Source organism: Lissotriton helveticus, chromosome 9, assembly GCF_964261635.1.
Source record: "Lissotriton helveticus chromosome 9, aLisHel1.1, whole genome shotgun sequence".
Taxonomy (NCBI): Eukaryota; Metazoa; Chordata; class Amphibia; order Caudata; family Salamandridae; genus Lissotriton; species Lissotriton helveticus.
The window spans coordinates 328,879,381-328,905,558 of NC_136070.1; the positions used below are offsets into that span (position 1 = coordinate 328,879,381).

Consider the following 26,178-nt stretch of genomic DNA (forward strand, 5'->3'; position numbering starts at 1 on the left):
GCAACACTTCTAATAACCAGGTTTCTTGGAAGAGGCATATTTTATGTTGGTTAATAAATAAGGCCCAGTCTGGAGATTCTAATTTAGATTTAAGGCCGGCCACATTCCAAGATAGGATTGAACAAAATGTATCCAATCCTACTGACGAACTATCATTTAGCTTCAGACTAGGATTCGAATCTACCACAGAATTAAGGGGTCCACAAAAGTAATCATGGATATTGCTTTTACATTGGGACCTACAATCCCTACTTTATGCTGAGATAGCTTTATTCTAGCCAATCCATCCAGTCCTCCTGCCTGAACTGAGTCATTCAATAGTCAGTAGTTGAGATCCAAGCCTGAACTTCCCTCTACATTCCATCCCAGACGATCTTTACAATGCATTAGCCATCTCTGGGGGGAGAAGATCTAATTTGTACTCTAGAGTGGTCAGGAGAACAGCTTCTAAATTCCAAATGAATTAAATTTTCAGCCATCTCAGTGTTTTTGAATCTTAACTCAATGCAATCTACTGGGTCCCCTAAGAATGACAGCCGTTTGGAGCTAACAATGTCATGTCTGATTATAGATCTACAACCCCGGACATACCTTATCCAATGGACAGCTTTATTTGTTAGTGATTCATTGGTTTCCAGGGCCTTTCCGGGGCTCAATTTGGAGACATTAACCAAGTAGACCAATGGTGGCTTTCTTGTATTGCAATTCGGGCCCGGGCGAGAAGTGCCTGTACTCAACATATCTTTACCATTCTTCGCGGAACTGTCAGCCCTCTGTTGTTTAGTAGAACTACCAGTTGGCATAGTACCAATACCCCTCCTCGCTTGGGGCATTGGCAGACTCATGATGTGTTTTTAATACACCCTTCCCAGTTTTAATCATCTCGCTATATAATATACCAGTTGGTGCAGGGGTGCTTTGCTTACCCCTACCTTTTACAGCTTCTATTTCCCGGAATCCACTTACCCCACCAGCTTTCATTGTGGCTACACAAGTCGGGCAAGAAGCAATAGCCTGGCTAACCCTGCCCTCATTTACTAAGTCAGTAAGATGGTCTAACTTAGTTTGCATAGCCTCAATCAGAATACACAGCTGTTTCACTACTAAAGATAGTGGATTAGTGGCTGACTCTATTTGGGCAGAGATGCTAGAAGTAGCCTGCAACTGGGAATCACTCTCACATAAACAGGTATCTCCCTGGGGAGCGTGTGAAAGAGGATTAGTGTCACAAATATCAGTTTGCGCCAAAACTGTGAACCTATTTTTACACAGCAAAACTGGCGGCTTAGGCCAAAGGGAGGACGAGGGAGAGGTATTCTGGGCCTGCTCGTTACCCGAAGTTTCACATGTATTTTCCCCATCACGTTCTACAATATTTACGGTACCGACCGTTTTGGGTTTGTTCATAAACAGTTCGGGAATTACCGTTACATTCCTCTTACCCCCTAGCCCATCATTAGTATGTGCATTGTTTCTACCCCCACAGTTCTTCCCACAAGGTGGGATTTCGCAGTCAACAGTTCCTCACATTCTTCGATTAACTCGCCAATCCGATCCATAACACAGTTTCCCCCTGCGTGTAATATAGGTTTCTTAGGGGGGGTTTGCTTCATTCTTCTTCGTTTCTTTCCGCCCCTAAGGATACCATTTGACCCTTCGGTCAGGTCTTCCACGCTTTTCCTCTTCCCCATTGGCGATGTATTCAAACACAAAATTATACAATTGGGAAAGCACAGTACCTTTTAATTATGAATCAGGGGGGGTGGCCCGGCCCGGCCTCCTTCGGCCCCTGACGGCCACAGACGGTCCCGCCCTTGTCCCGGGCTTCTCCCGGCGCTGCCTGCGCGCGTCCTGCGGGACGGGAGGCGTTCCTTGAACTTAAAGCGCCTCCGGGCGCGTTGATGGCGTCACTGGTGCGCCGGACCCCGGGGCAGCTGGGAGATGAGGTTTCTCCACTGCTCGAGGTGGGTCCGGCGTGATGTGGGCGCAGCCGTTGCCCTCACGCCGTGGAGGACACAAAAAGGGATGCCGTTGCCCTCACGACGATGGTGCCAGGTGAGCGAGAGCCGTTGCCCTCACGGCTTATGCAAAAACGGTGCCAGAGGTCCCCGAGCGTGTTCGGCGCTCCTTGAACTTAAAGCGCCTCCGGGCGCGTTGATGGCGTCACTGGTGCGCCGGACCCCGGGGCAGCTGGGAGATGAGGTTTCTCCACTGCTCGAGGTGGGTCCGGCGTGATGTGGGCGCAGCCGTTGCCCTCACGGCGTGGAAGACACAAAAAAGGGATGCCGTTGCCCTCACGGCGATGGAGCCAGTTGAGCGAGAGCCGTTGCCCTCACGGCTTATGCGAAAACTGTGCCAGAGGTCCATGTCAATAACTTTTTCCTCTGGAAATAAAGTAAGTTTGGGAATTTTCCCATTCAATTTGACCAGTTACTCAAACATTGCTATAGCAATAAGGTTGGTTGTGAAAAAAAAACTCTTGGAAGAATGATGAATACTTACATAAATATTTTGCGACCTTCACAATGGCTACCCATTCCCCTCCTTTGGTAAGGCATGTTCTCATCCCTAGACAAAAACGTACGACAGCAAAACAATTCCCATACTGGAGTTTTTTCAGCCGTAATAAGTTGCATTTGCAAGTGTGCTGGTATATCCTCTATTAGGATTCAAGTCCCAAACTATCTGTGCATCTCTATTGTCACTGCCCTTTTTAGGTCTTGCTTAAAACAGAGCATGCCCTTTCTGCTGCAAGATATATTATCTTACAGTGGGTTTAGAGCCCGCCCATTGCTTACCATAGTCATTCTCATTTGCTTGCTTTTATTAATTAGTTGTGTGTGCTTTCCTTCCGCTTCCCACGTTTGTCCCATCCCTAGAGCATGGACAGATTATTAAGTCCTTCCACTGCTTGCTTTTTCAGGAGCTACATTCTGCTTTTAGGTACTCCATGACAGTTTGTAGGTTTTCCCTCTGTCTCTCATGTGCGCTTCTCTCCCCCCTCCACTATACTCAGTATTCCTCTCGCTTGCCCATGTGCTTCTTCCTCGGCCCCTGCGTTGCATTCTCTTCTGTGTGCCTCCCCCTACCAGCTACCCATTGCTCTCTTTCACCTATTTGATCCCCCACCTGTGCCTCTATGTTGTTTCTGCCACGTCCATCGTGTTTTTTCGCCCCCCCTCAGCTGTACCCCCTGTTTTACTTCTGAAATCTCTTGTGCTTCCCAACACCTCCTTTAAAAAATATGCTGGTGTTTGTTTTGCCACTCGTCCCCTACATTTCTTCGGCTCCCTTACTTCCTGCCCTCCACATTCAAGAAAAAGAATGCTGTCTTACTTGTTTTCTTTGTAGTTTCTGACCCAATTCAGTACAGTAACTAAAAAGAAAAAATAGTCTGCAACATTTTGCAGTCACACATATGTAGTACTCGCACCTACAAAATGACGCAGTCAGCCATTTCAAACGTTTTTTTTACATTCTTGTTCCATACAGCGCAGCACTGGGGATGCTCTGCTGCATGGCTAAAACCATTGGCAAGGTCACCAGGTGACTGGTTTCTTTAGCCCTGAAGTTCCCCTGCATTTTCCCCCTTTTTTTCACAGAGATTGTAGAACCTTGATCAAAAGGAACCACACATTGACCAAATCTAGTGCTTTTTAGGAACACCATTGACATTCCCTGAATTTGGAAAGTTCCTGTAGGAAATTGGGTAACTGGTTTGGGGGTGGGAGGTGGGGGTGTTTGAAACCTTATTGAAGCAGCAACCATAATCTGTCAGGGTGAAACACAAGCAAACTCCAAATTAATCTGGGCTTAACCCTCTGGTAGCTTGCCACAAAGCAGTCAGGCTTAACTCAGAGGCAATGTGTAAAGTATTTATGCAGAACTTCGAACAGTAATCAAGTGAAAACATAACACAAGAAAAATCCCACACTAATGTAGAAAAATAGAGTAAAATTTAATAAACTATTTGAGACCAAAGCAACAAAGATCCAATTGGAGGAACCGGAGATATGCAATTTCAAAGTAAAAATAGTACCTATAAGCACAAAACGCCAACTGTGGTTATCTGGTCGCCCCATCAGTGACAAAGTCACAAGTTCAAGCCAACCACAATGGAGTATGGGCCAGATACAAAAGCCAAGATAGGCCAGCTGAACAAAAAAATACCCTAAATCCTGGTTGCAGCAGAGGGATAGGTGTGGGATTGCATGAAGGACATGGGAGAGAGTGTATATATAAGGAAACCAGCGGATGCAATGATGTTTACATATTATTCATGTATGGCTGTGATTACTTGAGACATGCTCTGATCCTACGCCGCCCAACCTCCGGGATGTGGGCCCATATGGCTGTGTTCTGCCCTGAACCTTGCATGTAAATGATGTTTGCCCTCGGTCGATCGGAGTGGCTATGAAGACCTGTGCCTTCTATGTTTTCGCAATAAAAATATTTTTCCCAAAAAAAATCCTGGTTGCAGAGCTTTGCCAGATCCAGCATCAAGGATGCGTCACGTAGAAGTGGTTTCAAGGACTCACAGCAGACAGAGTCCAGGTGCTGGGATCAAGGTGATTGGAGCATTTTTGGCTCTGAGACTGTGATCAGGAGCCCAGGCAACTAGTCCTTGGAGTCACTCAGACACAGGTCTTTACCTTTCACTCAGACAGCAGGGCACCAGAGTATAAGTCCTTCTTGCAGAGCAGCAGTGCAGTCCTTCGGAGTCTTCTACAGGTCCAGAGGTGTACCAAAGAGTTGGGTATGAGGGTCCATTATTTATACCTTGTGCCCACTTTGAAGTAGGAGAACGTTCTGGAAGTTTCCGCCCCCAGGAGTGCTTGGCATTTCCTGTCTCCCTGCCCTGGCCCTGCTGGTCTGGGAACACAAAAGGCTAGTGTCAAACTCTTTGTGAGTGTGCTCAGATAGATAGTTTGTGATGTGCAAGTGCGTTAGGTGACAGCCCCCCCCACCCCACATCAAGTGAGAGATGGTGTATCCTGCCAACTCCTAGTCCCCCTTTGTCTCACTGTCTGGGAGCAATAAACAAAGACCAACTGCCAGCTACACCTAGTCATGTGATGCAGGCTACAGGCACCAAATTGTAAGGACAAGAAAATGGCAACTTTCTAAAGATGTCATTTTTAGAACTGTGACTTAAAATATGACTTTACCATTAAATAAGCTTTTAAATTGCAATTCTTTACACAGCAAACGTGACATTCCTAACTGCTCCCAATTGAAAGTTATCACTTAATAAATGAAATAAGATAATCCAATGTTATCCTATGGGAAAGGTAGGCTGTGCATTAGTGAAAAACAAATGTCAGCTTTTTTCACTACCAGGACAGATATAACCTAAAAGTATATGTCCAACTTTTTAAATACACAACACCCTGCCCTACGGGCTGTTTGGGACCTGCCCTAGGGGTGATGTACATGCATTAAAAAGAAAGATTTGGGCCTGGCAAAAGGTTTATTTTACGAGGTCAAAATCGCAGTTCAAAACTGCCCACCCAGGCTGCAATGGCAGGCCTGACACTGTTGCAGGTCAACAAGTAGCATTTAATTTACAAGTCCTGGACACAACTAGTATCACTGTACTAGGGACTTACAAGTACATTAAATATGCCAATTCAGAGTTCATTATTAATATCAATTTTAATATGATCATATTTAATGGGGAAAGCATAAGCACTTTAGCTCTGGTTATCAGTGGCAGAGTGTGTAGAGTCAGAATGCCAACAAAAATTATTCAGCAAAAACAGGAGGATGGAAAGAAAAGAGGTTGGAAGAAAACAATAGCAAGGATGTCAGGACCAACACCCTCTCTCCTTGGTCTTCCCACACTGGAGTTTCACAGAGTTATCCTACTGAACCCGACCTGCACATGCCATGGTTAGTGCAAGGTTATAGTGTTTGGGTGTATAGTAGTGACACCATGTGGTGAAGTCTACTGGCATCCTCAAATAGGATACAATGGCCTGAGTTGGACGGAATCCATTTATTAATGTAATTTTTTTATGCCTGGAGAAGTTCACAAAACCTATTCACAAAGTTACTGGTTAATGATTGTGAACATAGAAAGTGTGAAGACAGAAGGCATTTTATAATCACCTTCAGTGCACATGTTGCTAAGGATTCCTTTGGTATTTGGGTCTAGGGAATCCAAGTAGGGTGTGCCAGCATCTGTGCTCAGGAGATCTGCAGCAGTCGTGACAGAACCAGTTGCACCTCTGAACAAGTGTCAGTTTAGAGCCCGGTACCTCCAACCAGTGGATCATGAGCAATAGTAGCTCATAGATGCCTTCAGAGTAGCTCGCAGCCTTCAGTTAATTTTCTTTATATATACGCACAGGGTCACATTTTCCTTTTAAAGTTAAAAGGAGACTATGTCTATTTTACATTATTATCATCAGGCTGCCGATAGCAGTGCTTGATAATGAGCAGAGCTCGAGTCATATTTAGGACCCACAGTCTGTCACACAGATGAAGAACTGAAGCACTGAGGTATTTAATTTTTAAATAGAAGTCCTTTTTAACTCAATGTTGGAGCATAAGAGCAAATTGATGTTTCTGAATGCTTTTAAATGGGAGAAAATTAAAATTAAAAGTTACCTTAGTTATTAAGTTAACTCTTCACTTGAATTTTCTTCCATTTCCAAGTACAAACAGCAGCCTCTTGCTATCAGTGGCCAGTAGATACTGTGCCATATTTATAACTAAAAAATACAGACATTTTTATAAATGGGAGAAATTTAAAGTGTAGAAAATTATTTCTATAAAACATTAAGTCTTAATGTTTTTCTCCCCTTTCAAATAAACCAATTATGTCCTAGTACTTTATGACAATGGATTAGGGAACGTAATCTCGCTCCCATACCGGAAGCACTGCTGAAAGGCTTTGTCGCACAAAAGTTTCCAAAAATGGATCCAGTTTTGTCATTTTAATCCATTTATTTCAGTTCTCAATTTTTAATTCCTTTTCGTCCGTCACATGAAAAACCGTTATGTATTTAATTCTGATAAGGTAAATATGCCCATCCGAGCCTTATTTTTACGGCAGGAAACATACATAGTTCATCCTCAGTAGTATCATATTCCCAATGCATTTCGGTTGCTTTCATCAACCTTCGTCAGGGGTACACTACAAATTCAAACAACATTTTAGACTTCATGTTTTAAAACGCATGTCATATCATTACAATGTCATTATTCATTATGTACTTTGTTAAAAAAAACTTAATCAGCACTTTCCCTCTAGTGCCTCCCAACGCTGAAGTACTCTAAATCAACTCTCCTCCATTTCTGTTATACTTTACAATCCCACGTTAGAAAACATCTACGAGACTGTCTCCCCACTAACTTAGATGACAAAAACCTGCCCATTGCCTCTCGTTCTACATTAAATATAAATCCCTCTCATACCTGTGAAGATTTTCGTAAACCTAGTTCTCATTCCTCAAGCCGGTTAACGGCTCTTTCACATTTGCCTCCATTTTAAGCACACCACGTTTTGAGACCCGCCCCTAATTGTTACCTGAATTTTGTCACTTTACTACGGGACCCATAAACCACCGGTACGGCTCCTGTATGTTGAAATCACCTACATGTGAAAACGTATTCTATCCCCTCCTTCGATTCTACAGTCCCTCAGCATTAACTAGATTGCTCCGCCCACCCTTACGAATAACTATATGGATGCATTTTAACCTTGAAAGTCCTGTTTAATATGTGTACTTTTTAATTCACTAAAACTCAGAATGTAATCTTTTTAATAGGCGCAGATTTATACATCGTAAGGGTGGGCGGAGCAATCTAGTTAATGCTGAGGGACTGTTGTACGAGAGAGATTTTTATTTTTTGTGGAACGAGAGGCAATGGGCAGGTTTTTGTCATCTAAGTTAGTGAGGAGATAGTCTCGTAGATGTTTTCTAACGTGGGATTGTAAGGTATAACAGAAATGGAGAAGAGTTATTCAGCGTTGGGAGGCACTAGAGGGAAAGCGCTGATTGAGTTTTTTTTTAACAAAGTACATAATGAATAATGACATTGTAATGATATGAAATGCGTTTTAAAACATGAAGTCTAAAATGTTGTTTGAATTTGTAGTGTACCCCTGACGAAGGTTGATGAAAGCAACCGAAATGCATTGGGAATATGATACTACTGAGGATGAACTATGTATGTTTCCTGCCGTAAAAATAAGGCTCGGATGGGCATATTTACCGCATCACTGGAGTGGTGTGGCTCACTGGTTAGAGGTGGCAGACCCGGAAGCAGAGAACGGCCCGGGACCAGGGTTCAATTCCCGACGCGGCAGGGTCGTGGACCAGGGTCAGCGGACTCGACAATTCTCGCCTCGGTGCCTACTCTAACCAGGGAACACACTCGGCAACTCTGGGCATTAAGCTTGCCTCATCTCTACAACGGCCCCCCACAGACGCCGGGGATACCTGGTTTCACCTTGGAGATACCCAGAAGGGACCATCTCACAGGGAAAGCCAGGATGGGTTCCCCAGCGGTCTCCAGCGCCGGGACGCTTACGGGCAGCCGTGCGCTTTACAAGTCCAACACACACACACACACACACACATCAGAATTAAATACATAACGGTTTTTCATGTGATGGACGAAAAGGAATTAAAAATTGAGAACTGAAATAAATGGATTAAAATTACAAAACTGGATCCATTTTTGGAATCTTTTGTGCGACAAAGCCTTTCAGCAGTGCTTCCGGTATGGGAGTGAGATTACGTTCCCTAATCCATTGTCATTTACTTTTTCACGCGGTTGGAGGGCGGACCGCGGTATCCGGAATGCACGCATTCTATTGCAAATACGGATGACATTGAATATATGGATGAAATGGAGTGCACTCCACTCTATGATTGTTCTAGTATTTTATGAAGCATGTATTTTCGCTTCAAATTCCTCCTATTTAAACAAATGACTGTATTTTCTGTTATAAATACTGGACTGTGTCTAAAATTCACTAGGTGCAAGATGTAAGTGTGAAATTGATATGGGAGAAAATGTAATTGATAAATTTTATGGAATCTATATAAACAAAGTTAACTCTTTAGTGTCTCCCATTTCAAAATGTTACATTTACACACAGGAGGCATCTTGCTCCCATTGGCTGGTAGACACTGTGCCGTATGTATAACTGAAAAATACAGCCATGTTTTTTAAGTGGGTGAAATTTAAAGTGCGGAAAAATGTTCCATGTTATGAACATTTTTGCAGAACATTTTTCTGCACTTTCAACTTCTACCATCTAAAAAATGGTTGTATGTTTGTGTTATACATGTATCGGTGACACATATGGTGAAAGGTATGTCCTGTGCCACAAGTATACACGACACAAGGTCTCATTCACCCATAAACATATACCCCATTTATAAACACATCTTCATACATCCCCAAAGACCACGCTCTTATTGACACACATGGCAGCCCTGTCATATTTCCCCTAGTCAAAGTATTTTGTTCAAACCATAGTATCTGGCTCTATGAACATTAGGCTTAAAGTCAGTGGAGCTGGGCATGGGAGTGTCTGGTAACTCTACGCAAGTGGCCTGGCCTTCAGTAGCTCACAATGATTTTCACTGATCAGAAGTAGCTCTCACAACAGAAAAGGCTGGAGACCCCTTAAGTCTGATACCCCATCCCACTCCCAGCACCATTGTGTGAGGAATACAAAGGGAGCAATTACTAAACGTTCAAACCTTGAAGGAGGATTCAGTGGAGCAACTTGCCGGGTTATTAAACTGCCTTTCTCGCTGTTTCTGAACTCAGATGCATTGGTTAATTTGGAAGAAAATAAGTGCTGGTGCTCTTGTCAGGAGACATCTTGCACCCCCCCCCCCTTTCTCCAATTAGTGCCACCTTAAACAGAACCAACTACTAACCATGAATGGGGAGAGGATGTGGTGTAATGGCTGCCGACTTCGGAGCGGGGGGGGGGTTTCGAGTCTCGACATCGGCTCGACATCCAGTGAATCTGGGCAAATCACTTAATCTCCTGTGCCTACAAAAAATGAGTGTGTCCTTAACTGGTGCTTATAAAAGGCGCTCCAATTGGATGAAGTTTCTCTCTCACCAATGTGTTCTTTATTGTCTTTATATGTCTGATTCAGCCTCCAAAGATGTGCTACCATTGCAGCGTATGAGATGTATTACGTTTAGCATCTAGCAGAGATTAATAGTTGGAGGCAAAAGTCATAAAAGAAAATGGTCGCCACATTAGAAGCAACAAAGTAAAGAGGTGAACGAACTGTTACTTGAAGATGAGTCTAAAAAGAATGTGACTGCACAATATTTGTTCAGGCTTAGTTAAAAGAAAAAAAGAATATGTATTGTGCAAAAAGCTAAGTAAAAGATACAAAATAAATGATTTCTTGATCAAGCATGAGTTTATTTTACTTGTGTTTTTAATGTTGTAAGTTGCATTTCCGAGATGGCTTTTGTCATCACAGCATGCTTCTCCTTGAAGGGTGTGGCTGGACTCTGAAAACCCGCTCGCAGCTCTTCCTCGTGCTAAAAAGCCCCTCGCTTCTTCTCATCAGCTCGGTTTGTGGCTTCAGACAAGAACAAGAATGACGCTGTCCCATAAAAGCAGAGGCCATCTAGAAATGGTGCTGCCCCCTGGTAAGGAATGCTACACGAGAACAGAAATGTTTGATGCCCTGAGCTGCAAACTGGTCTTTGACAAATTGCTATGAATCGGAGATGGTGAGCAAAACAATGCATCTACAAGCACATACAATTGTACGCATGTATAATGTTAAAAAAATATACAACGTAAAAACATTGTACAATGCTTGCTCTAGAACTTTTCCTCTTGAATCTTGCTAATACCATTCTTCATATTCGGTTTTTGCAACATGGTATCAACCATCTCCAAAACAAATTGCCGTTAAAATGTACTGTTTCAGCTACTGCTCGTGAATGAATGCTCTATAGGAAGTCATGCACTGTTCTAGTAGAGTACTTTTTTACAAACTGAATTAATTTAAATAATTTTTTTAAACGTAACTGTTACTGTCTGTCTCTTCATTCAGAAATGCTAAATGTAACTGTCTTGCATTAGCTTACGGTTGAGACGTATGGTTCTATAATTAATGCTACCAAGAGTTTTCCTTACTTTTCAGATTATCCCCCTCCCTCTAGCTCCTTTAATACCCTCTTCCAAATTAAAGTCCTTCCATGCTTACACATTCCAATTTACCCTTGTCCGTGAGTCACTAGTATGGCAGTGAGAATAGGCTGGTTGTGTGTTCTTATATATTCTAAAATGTAGAGCAACACAAGCAGTAACCAGAATTGTACTAGGGATGCTAGGGATGTACTAGGGACTAGTTGTTTGACAGAACGCATGCCTAAATAACGCAGACTCAACCACGACCAAGTCTTTACGGTCACCCAGGCCCTCGTCAGCAGCTGGTTGGACTATGGAAACGCCCTCTACGCAAGAGCCTCGGCCAAACTCCTGAGACGGCTCCAAAGCATCCAGAACGGCTCTGCATGACTGATCCTCGACATCCCTCGCCGCAGCCACATCACACCCCACCTGAGAGACCTACACTGGCTCCCGGTCAAGCTCCTCACCCACGCACACAAGGCACTCCACAACACCAGACCAACATACCTCAACAGACGACTCAGCTTCTACACCCCTTCCCGCCAGCTCCGCCGACCTCGCCACAATTCCCCCGCTTCTGAAGAGCGACCGGCAGCAGATCGTTCTCCCACATCATCGCCAAGACCTGGAACACGCTCCCCAACCACCTACGGCAGACCCAAGACCTGCTGACCTTGAGAAGACTCCTCAAGACCTGGCTTTTCGAGCAGTAGCAGCATTCCCCACCCCAGCGCCTTGAGACCCTCACGGGTGAGTAGTGCGCTTTACAAATGATATGATTGATTTATTGATTGATTTACCACGCATGCCACTCTAATGAATTTCGTTGTAAAGGCATGATTATTAAAGGCATATGCATGGTAAAGATCACACAAGACCCCCCACCCTGAGCCCTAAAACCTGATCCCCAGCCTTGCAATCCACCCCGCCCCAGCACAAAGAACTACCCTGACCCCAGCCCCCCACCTTGAGCCATAAAACTGGCCTCTGTCCCAAAAGCTACCCCACCCCTCCAGCCCTGAGGTCTAAAACTTAGCCCCAGCCCTACTTGCCAAGACGCGTCCCGGTCCTTCCTGTCCCAATCCTTCCTGTTCCTCTCCCCGCCCTTCTGCTCTGCAACTAGAGCGGTAACTGCCTTAACCATGCATATGTGTGGTTACGGCAAGAGTTGTTCCACTTGCATTGTAATGGCATGCATGTTTTAGCCCGCGTTGTTAATGCCCTTTCCCAGGGGTGCCTGATCTACCTACTACATGTATATAATTAGTCTTGGATTACAATATGCTAGTCAGTCACCGCCTGGCCTCTGCCTCTAAAATGTTGAACTTGTCTTGCATCACACTGGACACTGCAGCAGAGAAACACACATCTCTGGTCCGATGCAGTGCTGGTGGGAGCTTTTTTCCCAGGGCTGCTTTGGTTCCGTAGTCCAGCCTGGCAACCAGGGAATGGTGGGGCCCTGAAATATTAGGGAACAGGATGAGCGTGACTTGCAGAGTTTATATGTCCCATACCTTTTGCCCCCAGGCAAGTCTGTGTTTACCATGTTAAGAGTCAGGCTTCTGAGATCCACATCTACAGAGACTAACATAGACTAATCTTCCAAGGCATAATACAGGCTCACAAATTTAGTGCATCCATTCTCTTGTGTAACTTATGTGTTCACACCAAATGTATATGTGCACCAGAATTGTGCTGCAGAAGTCACCAAAACGGACACCAGTGCGGCTAAAAGTTAGAAATGATGCTAGGCCATTCTATCCACCTTCAGTTATAAATAAATCAGGCATTGAAGCGAACACAGCATGATTGAGTCTGCAGAGTCATTCAACAATGTATTTCAGACAGCTAGAAAATACTGAACTGCCCCCTATGCACATGGTAAAGACATTGTTCAGACAGTATTAACATCTAAACAAAACTTGAGTACATTACCCTTAATATCTTGTGACTGGCACATCAGACAAAAACAAAAAGTAACTTCTACCTTTGTATCCTTGGTCTGTTTCCCTGAGGTCAATCACAGTAATAGCTTTAAAATTTAAATCCCAGAGCCGAACGCAGCCATCACGACCGCCCGTTGCAAAGCCTTCTTCGCAAGCATTCATGCTGAAAATTCCCGCCTGTGGAAAAAGGAGACAGAATTTAATGAAAACCTTCATGCATTACAAATCTTAATCCAGAACTGGCATTTTACGTCTGAAAACACTGGCTTAAGACAGCACATGCTGGCCGATCGAAGATTTGTGAAGTCAATTCAATATTACACTCATACCGGATTGCTTGTCGTTTAGAGGTTTTTCGAACTGCCCAACTAAAGCTCATTCATTTGCACACAGTGTGAATGTCTAGCCTGCATTCGTAATTTGCTAAAAATATAAGCGGAGGGGTCTGCAGTATTCCTTGGGAGCCTGGGTTGATAAATAGCAAGATTTCCTAGTTCTGATTCCGCTCAAGTCTCACTCTTCCGCTCCACCACACTTCCTGTCACTTAATCTCAATCTTCTGCTTCTTTGTCATCCCTGCGTTCTCCTTTTATCACTATTCTCCTACGGTTCTCTTTCTCCCTTTTTCTGCCTTCCTCTCTCTTGTTTTGAGTCAAATATGATGAGGTAAAATAAATTCCACTCCCCAAAATGAGTGCTGGTGCCCACCACGTTCCTCGTGGTTACTTGTAGTCACCAGACTTGATGTTAACACCTCCAGTTTGTTGATGTAGCTACACTTTGCGAAAACATAATCATGTATTTCAATCACTTTAACATTCCCTTGCAACTGTATGATACAACGTGCACTGATATTGTATAGTCTAATAGTGTTTGTAATAGCCGAACTGTCCTGTAGGCAAAGTATGCTTACTAAGTTTCATGACTCTAGTAGGCCTAAAAGTCATTTTTTTGAGGTAGTACATTTGCACATTTCTTGTAGTAAGGTGCAGCCTCAATTTCAATACTAGAAACCAGGAATGTGATTTAAAGAAACTAATTAAGTCATCACTGTATCCGTGTATTGTATCCTAGTTTCAAGGACGTCTCACATTTTATGGCAGAACATCCTGCCATTTGCTCATTGTAGAGAAGTGTGGCTCAATGGTTAGAGCGGCAGACCCTGATGCAGTAGTCTGGCTGGGACCAGGGTTCAATTCCCGCCTCTGCGGGTCTCGGGCTCAATTTCCTCGGACCTGATAATTCTCGCCTCGGTGCCTATTCTAATCATGAGTCCCACTATGCACCTCTGGGCAATAGCTTGCTTAATCTCTACAACGGCCCCAACAACGCTGAGGATGCCTGACTTCACCTTGGGGGTTCCCAGGAGTGGGCTCCTCACAGGGAAAGGCCAGGAAGGGTTCCTCGGCGGTATTCGTACAAGCGCCGAGATGCCTACGGGTAGTCATGCGCTATACAAGTGCGTAATCATTTCATCAATCATCATCATCATTAGCAGGGTTTTGCTGAAAGTTATACGTTTCTGTCACGTTTATGTTGTATAGACGTGCACTAAGTGAAAAGTGTATGCAAAGCTTTACAATTTGCTTACATTTTAACATTTAGGGGCCGATTCTGATGTTGGAGGGAAGGGCTCCGACCAAGAGTCGGAGCCCTTCCGTCCGCATCAGAAGGTGCCGTCCGGATTCCTTTCCAACCGAGCCATTCCGGTGGGCTTGGTTGGAAAGGAATCCGCCTCGGATTTCCGGATGGCTTCGGACGGGCTCAGAGAACCCATCTGCCATCCGGAAATCCCTCCGTACTCACCCGGCCGCCTCTTTACGAACGAGGGAGTACGATAGCAGTTTTCCACTGCCTTTTTGTGCCGATCTTTCCAGCATGAAAAGGCAGTCGAAAACTGTCTTTGGGGGCCCCCAGTAGGCTCCCCATGGGTGCAAGGCCACCGAATGGCGGCCCGGGGACACCTATGGTGCCCCTCTGTTGATCACTGTGCCCGGTGGCAGGCACCTTGGGGTGCCGGCCGCAGGGATGAACTGCACCCCTCCATTTCACAATGCGGGCATGCATTCCGCTCGGAATGCATGCTCCCATTGTGCAACATACAAGTGCGACCGAACAGGGTTCGGTCGCATTGCACTTGCAGGGCTGTAACCAACAACAGTAGGTCTGTCGGTTATGGTTCATGACCAATGTCGACGGACTCGGGTCCGTCCGACATCGGAATCGGCCCCTAAGTGCTCCAACTTGCAGTTTTGTATCAGTTCTCCAGTCAGTTGAAATAAAAATTGACATTCGATTATCTGCTGCTTAGCTTGCTGTGTTTGCATTAAAAGCTTGTTAAACATTTAGAATCACAACGTGCTGTTTTATTTCTTCAGAGCAACTAAGAGTCAGTTCACATTTTTCATGTCAGTAAGTTCATATGCTGGGGGATAACTGGACATGTGTCACCAGCTATGTATGAAATACTCCCTCCCTCCTCTCTTTATCTTCAGACTTGCACCTGCCCATTTTGCGGAGTTCAGCAGTAAACCTGTAGGAATTACAATTTTGTGTGTTCTTGCTGGGCCAATGCAATCCAAAGTCACTTCCTCCTAACCAAGCCCAGGCAGCACACAATCAGTAACAAAATGAAAACACAATAAAAAACAAATCCTATTCCAATTTTTAAAAATAGAATACATTTCATAAATTATTTGACACCAGAACAACAAAAATCCAATCAGAGGAATCAGCGATATGTAATTTTAAAGATTTCAGTAAAAATAGTGCCAAAATGCAGAACACACTTAGGGGCCGATTAGGATGGCGGTTTTTTCGCATCCTCCGGGCCGGCGGACACTTCCGCCGGCCCGGAGGATGCGGAAAAACCGCGGCGGAGACTCCAAAGACCCACCGCCAAATTAGGATGGCTGGTGGGTCTGGAATTCCGTCTGCCGCTTTTCCGCTGCGGTCGGCTTCCGACCGCGGCGGAAAAGCTATAACATGGCAGGCGGTGTCTATGAGACACCGTCCGCCATATTATGATGGTTGTGTAAAACTGCTTTTCCACGGCGGCTTTTCCGCCATGGAAAAGCATACGGACATTCACTTTGGGGGCCCGTTGCGGGCCCCCTGGGTGAATGGGGGGTGGGGGGTGCACATGGGGGGTACCTATGGTACCCCCCTGCATTTGCGTGCACAAAGCAGCAGGCACCGTGCGGTGCCTGCCGCTTTGTGCATGTAAATGTAACACATGCTTTTTTAACATTGCGGCGGGTGCAGCTTGAAGCTGCACCCGCCGCAATGTTAAATATAGAGGATGTGACCGCCACCCTGGTGGTCACATCCTAATCAGCACGGAGGGAACGCCGCAGCCCCTGCGGACGTTCCCTCCTCCTCAAGGGTGGCGGACGGACGCAAGTCCGTCCGCCATCCTAATCGGCCCCAAACTGTGGTTTTCTGGTCATGCTAGTTCAGGACAAAGTCACAAGTTCAGGCCAACCACGAAGGTGTGTGGGCAGGATACAGGGACCAAGGTATACCCACCTAACAAAGTACTTTAAATCTTGATTGTGGAACATTGTGAGGTCGCGGGTTGGGGATGCTTTGCATAGCGAAGGTTTCTAGGAGCTGCAGGCAGTGATGCAAGATCCTGCTTTGGGGATGCATCACGCAGCAGCAGTTCTAGAGAGCTGAGGGCTGCAATGTGAAATCCTGCATGGAGGATGCTTTGCGCAGCGGCGGTTCTGATGAGCCACTGTGCGACTGTTAGAAATGGCGGTCTCTAGTTGGCAAGGGCTTGCACCTTTGTCCAAATAGGGCCCCTTCTTCCTAGTCAGGATAAGGGAGTTACACTCTTAAAATAACCCCTGCTCATCCCCTTGGTAGCTTGGCACGAGCAGTCAGGCTCATCTGAGAGGCCGTGTGTAAAGCATTTGCACATAACCAACAGTAATACAGTGTAAGCACTACAAATAGACACCACACGAGTTTAGAAAAATATCCAATATTTTTATATACTTAAGACAAGACCAAAAGCGATACAAATCCACAACACAGTGCTTACAAGTCTTCACTTAATCAAAATAACCATGAAAAACAGTTCCTTGTTGTCCATAACTCCGTCCGGGGCTATCACGGCGTAGTGAGCAAACAAATCCAAACAGTTCTGGCTGACCACGGTGTCGCGGGCCAGCTACGGTGTCGGGAAGACCCACACACAGTACCTTTTAGAAATTCAGGGCTTCGGCGACCTCTCATTGAGCTTCCGAAAGCACGGCGTCTGCAGGCGTTGGTTCCGGAGGTCGGTGCAGGAGTCCTCGGAGCACTCAAAGTCTCACGCGTTGCAGGTCGGACTCCTCTTAGTTGAAGTCAGGAGCGCTGGCGTCAGCAGGTATCAGGTGCTGCGATGCAAAGTGCAGCGGTGCGGCGTGCGGTGCTCTCAGGTCGCGCTGCGAGCAGTGTCTCGTGGCAGCATCGGATGGCGTCGTCGGTGAGACCATGGTCGTGGTGCAAAGTGAATGCGGTGCTCGTCGCGGTGCTGGCAGGTCGCTGTGCAAGCAGCAGTGTCGTCGTTGCTGAAGTGCTGTCGTCGGCTGGCGATCTGGAGTCGATGGCACCAGGGTCGGTAGGCCAAGGCTGCGGTACGGGCTGAGGGGGGTGCATCATGCAACTTTACGAGCGGTGCACTCGAACCACGGTGCAAGCAGCAGCGTTTATTCTGGTGTGGAGCGGCATCGTCGGGGATACCAAGGAGTCGCCGCGAAACGAGGCGGTTTGGAGTGCGGTGCCCACAGGTCGCGGTACGAGCAGCGGCTGGGTGGTGGCATCAGCAGGCGTCGCCGGTGAGACCAGGGTCGCGGTGCGGCATTGCGGTGGTGCCCTCTGCGGTGCCGCCAGGATACGGACTCGGCAGCAGTGTCATAGATGTCGTTGAGTTTCTTTTCTTCTGTTGCAGCACAAAACACACAGTCCCCAGTGTTGAGAGCAGAAGAGCTCAAAGTCTTTGCTGTCCTAAGACTTCTTGAACAGGGGGCAAGCTCTACCGCAATCCCTTGGAGAAACTCACAAAAGTAGATTGCAGAAAGTTCAGTCCAATCCTTTCACTGCCCAAGACAGAAGCAGTCACTGCAGGCCAACACAGCAAAGCACACAGCAAAGTGGTAGTTCCTCCTCACAGCTTCTCCAGCTCTTCTTCTTGGCAGTCTTCTAGATCCAAAAGAGTGCTAAAGTTCTGGGGTTTGGGCCCCAATATTTATACCACCAAATCATTTGTTATCTGAAGGCAGAGAGTGTCTGTACCTAGTCCAAACCAGTTCTGGGTGCATTCTGCGAGTGCTCAACTTCTTCCTTTGTCAGTGTGGCCCAGGGTCATCAGACGCACCACAGGAGGTGGAGCCAGCATTGTGGAACGCAGGCACAGCCCTATTCCGGTCCAGGTGCTACTACAAGAACAAGACCTCTCTCAGGCAATTTCTTTGAACATTGGTAATATATCCTAAATAAATTGAAATAAATACATTGCCCCACACACAGAAATATTTAGAAAAATATATTGTTTCTTTAATTATTTTACATAGATTCCTCAAAGATCAAAACAATCCACAGATAGATAATCATCATATATAAATTAATACGTTAAATATGTAACCCACTAAGCCAATTTAAACATCCATAACGCATCTCAAAACATTCCGCTCATTCACACCACTCAAATACAACTCAGTCTCACCAATTTGGACCAACTCAACAACATATACAATAAAAAATAAAGTTAACACACTATGATGGCATACAGTAAATATGTACAGAAAAGAAGAACACCTCTGAGACATTATCTCAGGGAAACCATCCGTAGGTCATAGAGTGGCACAACGTCCAAGAAGAGATATATTCAGACGGGGAATAAACGAAATCGGCATAGATAGGTTCCACAGTGTGGTTAGGCCTCTTCGGATCAGGCTTAAACCAGGGGAGGGTAAACTTCTGTCCTCCTTAATTTCGCACTTAATCCGTCACGGCGGTCCAAATAGTCTGCGTCCGTATGGTCCGGCTACTCCTCCTACCACTCGCCAATGCAGATAGGTATATTCTGCCTAGTGCTGAGTCACCCTGTCTCCTGGAGCCACCCAGCCCCTGTCACTCACAAACCAGACATGCAATACAAAACCTAGCAGAGGCAGGCTGGATGGTTAGGCAAGAAAATACCTACTTTCTAAAAGTGACATGACATCACTGATGACATGACTGATAACAACATCCAGTGATTTTTTGTTTCTGTAAAGTTTAAATATGTCTTACATATTGAAGATTGAGTGGATGTGTAAGTGTCTGGACGAAGGATTTAGTAGGTGCATGACTAACTGTATGAGTGAGTGATTAAATGTGTCTCACTGAGTGCATGGGTTAGTGACTAAACTGTCTTAATTTGTGCATCATTATGTCTGTTGTTCTGTAAACTGCTGCATGTGTTGATCAGTAGCTGTATGAGTAACTATATGGGTTATTGATTGATTGCCCAAGTATTTGTATGGGAGACTGAGTGTGTGTGTGGCTGGCTGGGAGGTGTGTGACTCTGTGCAGATCAATGTGTACTTGTATCAATGATTGTATAAGAAGGTAAGTATGTGTTACTATATGTTTGAAAATGTAAGGTGCTCTATGTTTAACTGTATAGACAAGAAAATGGAAGTGTCATTGATTCTTTACATGACTGACTAGGTGAGTGAGTAACTCCATGGATGAGTGGCAGACTGAGTGTCTGTATAGGTGTATGAGTGCATATGATAGTGTTGTAAAGATGAGTGATTGTATGTATGAATGATTGTATGGGTGAATGAGTGAAGGTGTGTGTAGACATAGGAATCAGTGAGTGCGTATGTAGTAACTAGTATTGGTGTGTCAATGGTTTCAAAAATTATACTCTGTATTTAACACTGGGTGAAACAGAGGTTATATTAAAATGTGAGGAGATGCATTGTATTGTCACATGAATGATATCATCAGTGATGTGGTCATTGATGTCAAATGAGATGTCATCAGTGATGTCATCAGTGATGTCATTTGAGATGTCATCAGTGATGTCATCAGTGATGTCACTGACCATGTCATGAATGATGTAATATGTGACATCATCAGCAGTGGATTGCGGGTGCGCGATATATAGTTAGTGCAACTAACTATATATGGAATTTCAATGGTTTTGTGTGAGTAAAATAAGGTTTTGTAAATGCTAATTCCTAACTATATATGGTCTATAACCTATGGTTTTTTCAGTGAATTTTCAAGGTTTTGTAAATGCTAATTCCTAACTATATATGGTCTATAACCTATGGTTTTTTCAGTGAATTTCAATGGTTTTTTAATAGCAAATATCATAAGCTGTCGAATGTCAAGTACGTGGTAAGTAAAAACATTTTCGTGTTTATGCACACTGATCTGCTTTGAATGCTGCCCCCCCCCTCATTTCTATTAGGAGTACTCTCTCTTTGCAGATAGTGAAAGGTAGTTAACGCAGGCCTTTGCCCCCGTTGTAATACGTCGTGCCTGCTTCTCTCTCCATTTGATTGATTGTTATCCAAGCATTTACTGTTTTAGAATTGGTTCTCTTTGGTTCATTCTCTATTTACAAACAAACACAGAGTCGCAATACTCTGTTTAGTCTTTGCAGATAACGAAAAATCGTGTAAAAAAACAAAAGGAATCGAGCAAAATCAGTAGGCCACTAATGGGATCTCTTTTTGACCTCGCTAAAATAGAAACATTAGGAACAACCCCTCATGACAAATACGAAACTAGTGAGATGAACTGAACTCCACACAATGATGGCTGCAAAACAGCTCGGCTCCGCCACCCACCCCGCCCAAAATAACGATAAAGAGCGGCTGCCATGATTGGTTGCGGAATGGCCACGACGGAGCTACGAAATGGTGGTGCTCTCATGCTAACCCCAGCTTCAGTCTGAAACATCCAGAAACACTGTAGACTACCAATTCGATCAGTTCCGGTAGCGCCCCAATGTAACCCGGTAGAGAAGAACTAGCCCTCCCCTCTTTGACTGATGGTTCTTGTTGCCTGTCCCTTCTGTTGTCATTTAACAGAACTATTTAGCCTGCTGAAAGGGGTTGTGATCCAACCGCTGGTTGGTGGAGACATTTTGACTATATTCTGGACCTGCGTTGTCGCGTAATGCGTCATATGACGCGCCGCGTTAGCGCATCCGGAAGTCATATGGGGCGCGACGCGCAGCGCGTAACGTAAGCATAACAAGTCATGTGACTTGTTAATAAAACTTTTCATTGGTTCATTTTACTTTTCTTATTCTAATGATGAAAGGCTTGGTCATATGACCTAAAAATTACGCTTTTTATTACTTCCGAACATTATTTTTTCTTAAATATATGTTATAATGTTCCAGGCTAATGTACTTTCCCGGAAAATTTACAACTGTCCTGCAAGTAAAATATATTCTTTTTTCGAGAAAAAGAGCGTTTCTTCGTCCCATGACGGAGCCGTTGAGCAAAAGAGGGTCGAACTGCTGTCTTAGTCGCCGATACGCCTGAATATGAGATTCTTATCGATCACTTTATGTTGCAGGAGTAGAAAACACAACAGCCCTTGACCATTTATCTTTACTGCGTTCCTGCGTATTATACCTTTTACCCTTCATGTAATTGGTCTGCTTTATTTCACTTGCCTTTTAATGATTCTAAAACAGTGACTATTATTAAAATATTAAAAACTTTACCAATGTATATACTACTACCATGTTTTCTTTTAAAAACCTTTATTGTGAAAATTTCATTATACAAATACGAGCCTATAACCACGTGGGCCGGCCACGGAGCAAACTGTAATCGTATATGATGAGTAGACATTTACACTGTAGAGGAACGTAACGGGCGGGCCATTAGGTTGCAAGAACTAAGGTGTCTAACAGTTGCGGAATTGGTGGACGTACATTTTATAATTAAAATACGACAGGGCCAGTTACAATAAAATTATCTAGATATACATTTGCGGGCAAGTACCACGGGTGACGTTAATTCGAACTTTCAATAGTACAGTAATCAATAACACATCAGAACTTAATATCAATAGGGATGTCGAAATATTCAATCAATTCTCGTCCCCGCCCGCCATGTGCTTCAAAACTGCATACGTATCTTGTGATTTCAAAGTTCTGCAACCAGTACACAACAAGGAGTTACGAGTCCCATTTATTCCGGCGCCATTTTGGGCGAGGACGGGCAGGTCCAGGATATAGTCAAAATGTCTAGCAACCATCGACTATGATGATGTTCATATGCTGTATTTATTAGAGTAACACTCATCTGTCCACATGAAATTAATTTGCCACAATCTAAACATGTCATTTTAATCTTTCCAAAGTTCTTCTAAATATTTGGGACCGTTTCCCTTGCCTCTGATGCTGTCAGTGCCACTTCTTTGATGAATGTACTGCCAGGTCGGGGGTTCTCCTCCAAATCTCTCTTTTATGCAGCACTATAATTAATTGGTGCCACCTCTCCATATGACGATGCATGGTATAGTTACCATAACTATATTTTTTTTCGGTTCCTCTGGAGAGTACATCGTGGCAGATGAAGCGTGTAACGTACCGGGCATTTACCTTTTTTTGCATGTACAGGAAAGGAAAAAAAAATCGAGCGTCCGAGTTCTAAGGTGTCCCAGGGCCATTTTAGTGGACCAGGCCCAAATCCAAAGAACAGGCCGCCATTTTGAGAGTCCTGTTGCAGCCGCCTGTTGCTGTAGCATCAAGAGCAGCCGAAACTCAGCTGAATGGCAACTGAAACGGTAAAGGGGCGCCCCACTACAGCAGACGAGCCTCCACCTAGGAAGGCCCGTTCACGCCGCCTCCCCCCCCCCCTTCGGGCACCCCACGCCGTTATTCGGAGCAGTATTGTAGGATGGCCACACCAGTGCGGCAACTTGCTAGACATCACGTCGGTGGTAACCGAATCTCAGCGCCTTGTGGTGTCTTCTATTCAGAAAACATTGTTGCGCTGCCTTTGGCCCCATTCGCACATCGGTCCGCTACTGACGCCATCTCACAGGCTAATGGGGCGCCCCACGCCGAGTTTCAGCATTTTAGGATGGCCACACCAGTACAGCAACTTGCTAGACATCACCTCGGTGCCATCCGGATCTTGGCATCTCAGCGCCTTGTGGTGTCTTCTAGTCAGAAAATATTGTTGCGCTGCCTTTGGCCCCATTCGCACATCGGTCCGCTACTGACACCATCTCACAGGCCAACAGGGCGCCCCACGCCGACTTTTACCATTGTAGGATGGCCACACCAGTGCACCTTACTAGACACCACCTCGGTGCCATCCGGATCTTGGCATCTCAGCGCCTTGTGGTGTCTTCTATTCAGAAAATATTGTTGCGCTGCCTTTGGCCCCATTCGCACATCGGTCCGCTACTGACGCCATCTCACAGTCCAACGGGGCGCCCCACGCCGACTTTCAACATTGTAGGATGGCCACACCAGTGCGGCAACTTACTAGACACCACCTCGGTGCCATCCGGATCTTGGCGCGTTGTGCTGCCTTCGGCCTATTCGCACATCGGTCCGCTACTGACGCGAACTCACAGGCCAACGGGGCGCCCCACGCCGACTTTCAGCATTGTAGGATGGCCACACCAGTGCTGCAACTTGCTGGACACCACCTCGGTGCCATCCGGATCTTGGCGCGTTGTGTTGCCTTCGGCCTATTCGCACATCGGTCCGCTACTGACGCCGCCTCACGTGCCAACGTATTTTCTCCGCATTTTATACCCTATGCCGCATAACAGGTCATGTGACTTGTTTATAAAACTTTTCATTGGTTCATTTTACTTTTGGTTTCCTAATGATGGAAGGCTTGATCATATGACCTAAAAATAACACTTTTCATTGGATGAAAACTTTTTTTTTTTCCCAAACGATGAAAGCCCCACCTTGTTTCTGGATGTTTCAGACTGAAGCTGGAGTCACCATGAAAGCACCACCATCTCGTGGCTCCGTCGTGGTCATTCCGCGAGCAATCATGGCAGCCGCTCCCCACCAGAAGCCTGCAGGAGTCGGGGGCCCCCAAAACTTTTGATGAATCCTCAAGGCGGAGGGGACCCTTTCGAGAATGGGGTCCAAGACCTAGCAGACAAGCGTCTGATTTCCAAGGTGTCCCAGGGCCATTTCAGTGGACCAGGCCCAAAAAGGAAACAGCCTGCCGCCATTTTGAGAGTCCTGTGACAGCCGCCTATCGCTGCACCGCAAGAGTGGGCGCAACTCAGCTGAATTGCGGCTTTTGACACAGTGGACCAAAAGCGGACGGAATGGCAACTGAAACGGTAAAGGGGCGCCCCACTACAACAGACGAGACTCCACCTGGAGAGGCCCGTTCTCGCCGCCTCCCCCCCCCCCCCGGGGCGCCCCACGCCGTTATTCGGAGCAGCATTGTAGGATACCAAAACCAGTGCGGCAACTTACTGGACATCACCTTGGTGCCATCGTTCTGCTGCCTTGGAACTATTCGCACAACAGTTTGCTACTGATGACCCACCCCCCGCGACGCCCCACGCCGGATGCCGAAATCAGTGCGGCACCCAGGCAACATCACCTGGGTGCCGTCCAGAAATCTGGACGTTGTGCTGCGTTGGGACTATTCGCACAGCCGACTGCTACTTCGTTGTTTTTCCCTAAAAATGTTTATATGTTATTACTGTTTTTGTTTTGTTGTATATATTTATAAGTTATTAAAGTTTTATAATCTTACTACTTTGTTGGAGTGCTATATATTTTTAATGTGACACATAATTATAAAAACTTTGATGTACAAAGAGTCATCCCTGGAATCTTCCGCTTCAGGCTCGGTCCCCTCCCCAATCACAATACAGGATGGTTTTCAGATAATAGGAACGCGTCTGCTGTGACGGATATCATCGAGTGTGGGCCTTGATCTACTATAACTCCTTTGAAGAGAGGTGATTCTTTACAGCTGGGGCCATAAACTACATCTGCAGGGCTAGCTGATAGCCTAGGACCGGCCTGGACAATCGGACACAGAGGAAAAGAAGTGTCAGAGGGTGTGGTAGTGAATAGGGCGAAAGGGAGGTGTCGGGCGGGCACAGGGTGTGATTCTCAGGGAAGAGCAGCGCAGATGGGGGAAGGTTTATTACCCATGCATAAAACAGAGAGCGGGGGTGACCACTGCCTGGGGGAGATGCTTGCGAGGGTGGGGAGCCATGCTAAGGATCGACAGCGTGCAGAGAGTGGGTCTGGTCAAGGCATCTAAAATGACTGCCGTGCACGACAAAAGTGTGGCATTTGAAAAAAGGCAAGATGGCGCAGACAATGTTTTTCAACACTTCCTGATTTCCTTCGAATCGAACGTTAACAGACGTTGGGGCATATTACCAAAGTTAAGCGATATTTATCCCCAACGATGCTTAGCAACGAATTTTTTACCGCTAAGCATCGTCAGAAATTATCGCAGATAAACCTTGCTATTATCAAGGTTTATCGCAAATACGATAAAAACGACCGCAATGCATTAATATCGCTGAAAACTCAGCGATATTCATGCATTACCGAGCTAATGCTCTTAGCCATGTTATCCACCTCCCATTGGATAACATGGCTAAGAACTGCTCAGGGCAGGTGGTAGCTTTTGGAGATATTCGCGCTTATCGCGAATATTTCCAAAAGTTGGTAATAGGAGATAGCGATGTTAGCGACTGTTTCCAGTCGCTAACATCTTGGCATGCCCACTTTGCATGTCATTAGTGATAAATATCACTCACATGCAAAGTGGGGCCCAAGATGGTCGCTATCTCCTACTAGCGGTCGCTAACTGGTGTTAGCAACAGCTAGGTAATACAGAGATAATTTTATCTCCACGAAGCGGAGCGCTGTTACAGATATATATCTTTTTTTGAACGTTAATTTCTCAAAATCCACTGAAGCACATATATTGAGACCTAGCAAAGGCACATCGAGCTACCAGTCCCTACAATTTTGCCAAGTTTCGTGCAAATCCATTCAGCCGTTCGATTATTATTATTATTTTTTTTTTGCCCCGCGGGGGCCTTTTAAAACCTCCACATCAA

General features: G+C 45.4%; 1 protein-coding gene across 7 annotated transcripts in view; it reads right to left on the reverse strand.

Moving 5' to 3' along the window:
* The window catches only part of EML5 (EMAP like 5), a 1,317,369-nt gene that overhangs the window by 892,996 nt on the left and 398,195 nt on the right, over window positions 1–26,178 (reverse strand). For all 7 annotated transcript variants that reach the window (XR_013600929.1, XR_013600930.1, XR_013600931.1 and 4 more), the window contains exon 6: window positions 13,128–13,263. Coding sequence is in view for 4 of the 7 variants with exons in the window: in XM_078660021.1 (XP_078516147.1) it covers window positions 13,128–13,263 (136 nt within the window). In the remaining 3 variants the exon portion in view is untranslated. The remainder of the gene's footprint in view (window positions 1–13,127; window positions 13,264–26,178) is intronic.